The sequence below is a fragment of the Fonsecaea nubica genome, assembly GCF_001646965.1.
Source record: "Fonsecaea nubica strain CBS 269.64 chromosome Unknown Scaff146, whole genome shotgun sequence".
NCBI lineage: Eukaryota > Fungi > Ascomycota > Eurotiomycetes > Chaetothyriales > Herpotrichiellaceae > Fonsecaea > Fonsecaea nubica.
Genome location: NW_019173819.1, coordinates 40,453 through 47,080, shown reverse-complemented (window position 1 = coordinate 47,080; position 6,628 = coordinate 40,453). Strand labels below are relative to the sequence as shown.

At 52.3% G+C, this 6,628-nt stretch overlaps 2 protein-coding genes across 2 annotated transcripts; both read right to left on the bottom strand.

Moving 5' to 3' along the window:
- Positions 1–830: 830 nt before the first annotated feature.
- Positions 831–2,808, bottom strand: AYO20_11327 (hypothetical protein; the record flags this gene model as incomplete). Its single annotated transcript, XM_022649579.1, has 6 exons — positions 831–1,011; positions 1,109–1,281; positions 1,332–1,550; positions 1,622–2,006; positions 2,080–2,330; positions 2,443–2,808. 6 exons carry the CDS (start codon positions 2,806–2,808, stop codon positions 831–833), a joined length of 1,575 nt encoding a protein of 524 aa, XP_022494459.1.
- Positions 2,809–3,976: 1,168 nt separating this feature from the next.
- AYO20_11326 (hypothetical protein) lies at positions 3,977–5,752 on the bottom strand (the record flags this gene model as incomplete). The annotated part of the gene is made up of 4 exons (XM_022649578.1): positions 3,977–4,664; positions 4,713–5,178; positions 5,237–5,593; positions 5,641–5,752. 4 exons carry the CDS (start codon positions 5,750–5,752, stop codon positions 3,977–3,979), a joined length of 1,623 nt encoding a protein of 540 aa, XP_022494458.1.
- Between the last annotated feature and the right edge of the window lie 876 nt (positions 5,753–6,628).

Sequence of the window (6,628 nt, the reverse complement as noted above, 5' to 3'; positions counted from 1 at the left end):
ACGTGTGGGTGAGGTGACGGAGGGTCGGGAGTCGGGGGAAGAGCAACAGCGCGTAAGAGAGTGCGACCCGCCGCGAGGTGAGGAGTGGGGGGGGAGGGGAGGGTGGGATGGGATGAAGGAGGGTTCGTCCTGGTACGGACGCCCTTTGATTCCATATATCGTGACTTGTCCGGGGGTCGGTTACATGTCTCGATTTGTACTCGCACGCTCGGTAGGCAACAAGGATCAGATGGTGGCTTCGGTCATCACGGAGATCGCACGAGGGCGAGAGACCGAGGGAGTGAGTGAGTAGAGCCTCTCCACACTCCTTTCTTGACGTTGGGTAACTAACTATTAGCGAGACGATAGACGATGATGTACGGAGTCCTTGGTATATCCATGTCCATGCCCAGATGTTCATAACTGGACATCACACGCGGTCGCAAAGTCATCGTTATACACGCACAGAGTGGATAGTGGATACAGGAGTGGGTTGGATACGATACCCTGTTGGCCGTGGGCGGGCATCGTCATGGCGTTCCATGTTGCAGTGTCAAACGAGGACACCTCATCAGTACTTGGTACTGCCGAGCAGGAATATCTCCCAAAAGTTTCACGTTCAAAAGGGATCGTGACTTCATCCTGGGCCTAGCAACACATGGCATGCCGAGACAGAGAGAAAAAAGCCGGCTAGACGAGCTCAGATACTCCTAAATTCCTTCGAACTCGGCTCGGTATGATTCCGACAGGTGGCACACGAGATATTTGCCCTCGCAAGCTGAAAGGTAAACGGACGGGCCAGCATCGCGGTCCATCCCTTTCAGTATCGCCCCTCTCCCACACCGCGAACACTAATGTGTATAGACAAAGAACGGATTCTCTCGGTCTGTCTTGTCGGCATACGCCAATTGCTGCCGCAGAGTCTCCTTCTCGTCCTCGCTCATGAGAGCAAGCTTCTCCCGATTCTTCTTGTTGAGCCGGTCATTTCGGAATCGCAGAGCTAGGCAGACCAGGACTTGGAACGACAAGGTGCTGAGCAGCCATTAGCATCAAGCTAAAAAAAAAAAAAAAAAAAACAAGTACAGCGTCGGGATCCGAGCAATACTATTACTGGTTGGGGACCACTTACGCCATGATGGCTGCCTTTCCGCTGATATATCCAGGAGCCTCAGAAGCACGGAATGATTCGGTGCCGGCGATGTTCCCAGCACAGTACAGGACGAGTGTCAAGGCATTGACGGTGACTTTCTTCGTATGCCCTCCCAGATTCGATGCATTCCAGACAAGAAGCAACATGAAAGCCTGGTGTACTTCTTAGCCACAGGACAACACCAGCAGAACAAAACGCTTACCGCTGTGAATGAGTTGCACAAATAAAGAGCAAAGAGCAATGCCCCTTTGCTCTTCGGTACACCGCCAGGGTCAAGACCAATCATCATGGCAAATGCGGCAATGGTTGGTACAATGCTGATGATCATCACAAGACTCCGATCGTTCCAACGATCGCTGAGGTATCCGGTGAGAATGGTTGACACGGCTCCAACCACCCCGCCAGGAATGTTCAGTATAAGCTGTTTGCAGTGAGCGGAAAGCACTTGATGACAAGGCCCCAACCAAGCTTGACAGTCCTAGGGTCACTCACCGCTTGCTGTGCGCTGTACCCGAACGTGGTCAACAAGATGCTGGAAAAGTTCGGGATCGCAGTCGGAACACTGAGCATCAGAACGCTCACGGCCACAAGCCACACACCAGGGTCCTTGAACACCAAACGCAATTGAGACGATTTGATCTTGGCGTTCTGCGTGCCCGACTGGTTGTCCTTGACTCGCAAGAGTGTCGCAACCTTCTCCGCATCAGAAAATCGTCGAGCCTTGACGGGAGAATCTGGCAGATAGAAGAAGACAATGACACCGACTACGACGGTCACAAGACCAATCGTCAGAAGGAAGATGCGCCAACTTGCAAAGCTCTTGTTCTTCGAGTGAGACACGCCCCATGAGACCAACCCAGCAAAGATGGATGTCAAGCTTGTGACCGATCAGCCGAGAGAGCACTAACCAAGGGAAGGGTAATCCGCACCTGTTACAAACGTATACATACGAGATCCTTCGTCCTTGCTCGGATTTCTTGTACCACATGGCAACCACAAGCACGAGGGTGGGTGTCACAACAGATTCGAAAACTCCCAAAAGAGCACGGCAGATCATCAGTCCAGCATAGTTTTGGCAAGCTGCGTGAGCTGCCAGCACAGCGCCCCAAAGTACGATGTTTGCCCCGAGATATTTACCCAGTCTTGAAACCCGTTGCGAAATGTATTGCGTGGGAAATTCGGCAGCAAGGTATCCGACGTACTGTCCACTGTCTTAGTACCAGACCGCAGCATTGATTGAATACGAGTGTCTTCGACGGTGTGGGCAAGGTCACGAAACACCGGCTCAGTTGCAGCTCACAGGGTTAACTTACGAAAATCATGGCCACATCGGAATACTGTTGTCCCACGAGATGGGTATCTTCCCGAAGTCCCATGACTGCAGTATATCCGATGGTCGTCTTATCCAGGAATTGCAGAAAGTAAGTGGCAATCATGCATGGGAGAATGGCCCAGTCAATCTTTCGCAAGAGCTTCTTCCGTTTCGTTTCATCGGCCAGAATACTCAAGGCTTCCTGGGTGACACCGTCTGCATTCGGATGGTCTCGAAGAAACTCGAACGCCTCGTCGGCTTCCTTGGGATCGATGTTGAGAGTAGCCAAAGCATCTTCGAGATGAACAACCGTCTCTTGGAGTTGTTTCTCCGTGTCCGCCGGAGCACTAACCACCTCTGCAGCCATGCTGTTTGAAGAGACTGTTCAGGTTGAGCAGCAACGATAATGCCTTTCCTTGGGATGGCCACAGCAGAACTGCCTGGTGTTGATACACCAGTTGCCCATCGCGGAGAGAAATGTAACATAGATATGTCGACAGCGAATTGATGGGCGGCAGATGGAGCTCGTCAACTGCCGTGATCCCACGACGCGGTATTCCACCGTTCCACATATAAACCAGCATGATTAGCGTCGTTCCAGTATTCAGGGAGACGGCCTTCAATTCGTGATGACCATATCCGGCGAGACGATCATACTTGGCATACTGTTGTTGTGGAGAATTTGGGGTCAATTCGTGGGGAATACCGACAGTTGGAGGTCGGCTGGGCTCGGTGGCGGTCCTAGCTGGAGATCAGGCGTCGGCCACTAGTGTGGCACACGGAATACCTGTGTGAAGGATTGAGACAGCCTCGGATCTGGACAAGCATGCTACCAATCACAATAGTGATATCTGTTTCGTCTCCGGCCACAGTTCCAGTCGTTGGCTGCCACGAACGGGGCCAATCTAGCCGGAAAGTGCTTGTGGTATTCTGCCTCCAACAGCCAAGTTTCACGACCCGTCCAAACCAAGAGAGAGTTTGTCTTCAAAACACACCCCCCTTCAGCGTGGTGTTTCGGCAGTTGTACCAACGAGCTCGACATTGTGGGTGCTTCGTGGACGACAAGAGGGAAATGCAGTTACGGACTCGTTGGGGGAAACGGTTCCCGGCTCAAATGGGCCCTGCCATGGCCTCACTCCAGCGGGACTTTGGCCGTCGAGGGTGTGTATTTTAGGCGGAAGAGCCGTGAGGATGTGAAAAATTTCCTGTTCCAGAAGTGTCTTGCCGTTCTCGAGGACGCATCCATTGACTCGGGAAGAATGTCAAATGCCAAGATAAAGTCGTGCCAAGGAATTGCGCTTCGGGCTGCTTGCTTGTCCCTGCAAATTAAATCAAGTACGGTGAATCTTTCTAGTATGGGACCGCAACTTCTTGGTTCGACTCATGCTCTTATCGTCGTTTTCGGGCTGGATCTTCCCTGAGAAATCATTCTGCAGCGTGATGAGTAATATGTCGCCATTATGACATCTTGACATGTCCCGACTATGTCTAAATCTATCATATCAATACATGGTATGCACAACCAGGACAAGTGTTCAGGTGAGATCAGGCAGACCGTCTAGTTCAAAGTAAACTTGCAGCAGAACCTTTTCGCATCTGAAATCCTCGACCGGGAAGTCGCAAGTCTCGGGAAGCAGATATCCAAGCAAGAGTTGCGAAAGGGCATCGATTGTGGAAATATTCAAGTGCTTGATCGCATTGACCATCTCCACTATCGACCAAGTCCTCAGATGAAGTTGCAGCTGCGGAGTCTCTTGCTGCGTCATGAGGACGTGCCAGGCTTTTTCGAGAGAGCCTTCTTTGTCGATTTGATGATCGACGAATCGCTGCTGGACGGCAAGCAGTTGGTCTTTGTGGATGGGGTTTCCTCCGTGAGCGGAGTCGGTCGCCTCCTGGAAGACGTCGAAGATGAATAGTAACGTTGATATCAGCGATGTCGTCTTGCGGAGTCTGTTCATCGGCGTCTTTTGGCCGTGGAGAGCAAGTCTCATCACGTTCAATCGCAACAATACGGATCTCAGGGGTGAAAATGGTTGGTCGTGGAGGATGTTGGGCTGAAAACGACGCAATGATGCGTGCTTTTGTACCCTGGACAGTGTCTCAAACAGCCGCGACGGGCGGTAGGAGGTGCTGGCCCCTGCTCGCGGAGCTCCGTCTCTGCCAGCGTCGGGCGCCATCATCCTGGTGTCGATAGGGGAATATCCTGGGAGTGTACAAACACACCTAAGCAGTCAGCAGTGGGCTTCTCGAGACAATTGAAGTTTGACCCACCAAGCAAGAAGCCACAGGGTCTCTGGTGAAAGGTTGCGCAACCCGCCGCGGCACTCGATGAATCGTTGAAGCCCATTCAAATGCGTTTGAATATTGTCAGTCAATGACTTGGGGAGTATTCTCCCCTGGGAGGCCCCGGAGCTCGATCCACTCTTAGAGGATCCTATCGATAACGTAACTTCATATACCCATAGGTTGATTACGGCCAAGATGGTGTCGTCGGACACCGCCAGAGGACTTTTGAGTTGCTCTTTTAGCGAACCGATGCCTTCGAGGATCAAGCTGAGGGTTGCTGAGCTCGGTGTTTGGTGCCCTGCGTCGATATCACGGTGAAGACTGGAAACTGCGAGGAGTATTCGCGCCGGCACTGCGCGAGGTATGATATGGTTCACCATGGCGGTCGCCGGAGAATTGACGTTACTCGACTGGTCGGTCTCGTACAGTCGACATATAACGGAACGGTTCACTGCCAACCGACATCAGTTGTCTTTGATCGCCACGACTGGGTGGAAGATATAACTCACAGTAGTCAACCAGCTCATGCGAGTTGTAAGGAGCGTTCACGCAGTTCTCCGGGGGCTCTGTTGGGTCGAGAAGAGAGCGCGGCGAAGCGAGACATGATGGTGAGTGCGACTGGCCTGTTGTGCTACCAACTGTCCTTTGAGTTTGCTGAGGAGAAGAAGGTCTCGAACTGGAGTCACTTGGAGTCTCGGAGGATCCTCCGCCACTGATGACCGCGGGAGAGGAATCTATTCGAGGCCCCATTTGTTCCATATCTTCTCGACGTAGCCAGGGAAGCACACGGCTTTGCGATCGTGCGGCCAATTGCTCCTGGCGGCGGATTGATTTGCGCTTGCGGAGAACTGATCGAGGAGCGACGTCTCAGCAAAGGAGAATTTTATCGGCGGTCAAAACTGCAGACTCTTACATTCTTTCATGACATGACGACTTTTGCCCGTCCCTCGCTGGCAGTCGGCCGAAACAAAGAGATATTTGGGGACATATTGCGTCGCAGAAGTCTGAGCGAGCACGATACTCATCTTTGGCCTGGGTCAAGTATCTTTGCGTGCAGCAAAAAGGTGGTCCCAGCAGTGCAGAAGATTGCTGCGGACTTTGAAAGACGCGCAGGGCGCAGTTAGCCTTCTTGTAATCACTGGCATGGAGCACGAGATGCACGAAACGAGATCGTGTCTCCGAAGAGGTTCACAAATTGCGATGGCCTCGTCCCCGTCATCTTACCGGGCTCTGCTCATTCGTCCTTGTAGGTCGAGATGGGTAGGGTGACTCGGAATTTCTCAGGGGTCCGAGGACTCTGCATGAGCCCATGGTAACGAGCGTCTTCGTGTCCGTTGGGGTGATGATTGGATGAGAACCATTGACCCGAAACAGATCGAAGTTCTGCCCAATCACAAGTTGTCTCGAGTGTACTCCTCTTATGGACTAGTCTGTTCCAATCAACGCTAGAGCTGCAAGTGGTCTTTGGTGCTTACCAATAGTGCAAATAAATGTGGGTTCTGGCCAATAAAATCAGCATCACGAAACCCACTAGCATTGCTTCAGGGTAACAGCATTTTTGGGCAGTCCGAGCGAGAAACTCAAAAAGGGAAAAAGGCTGCGCAGCTGAGCCTTGATTCGCTTTGTCCAACCCAGCGAAATTGTCACGCGCTGGTTGGTAACGAGCACAAACCCATCCCGGCCTAGCGTTGGCGTGTCGACTTCATCCCTTCTGTTCAACCATTGGAAGTCAACCATGCGGGTTCCAAGCTGGGCCGGACTCTTTACAAGACTTCTCTCTCAAAGCCCGGCCACAGTAGCAGATGGACTCGTAGGCGAAGGGATGGAGCCTGTGCTGGGCGGAGTCTCCCTCTACCGTCAAGCTCAATGATTGATCTCTGCATTAACTCTTCAAGTTGCGC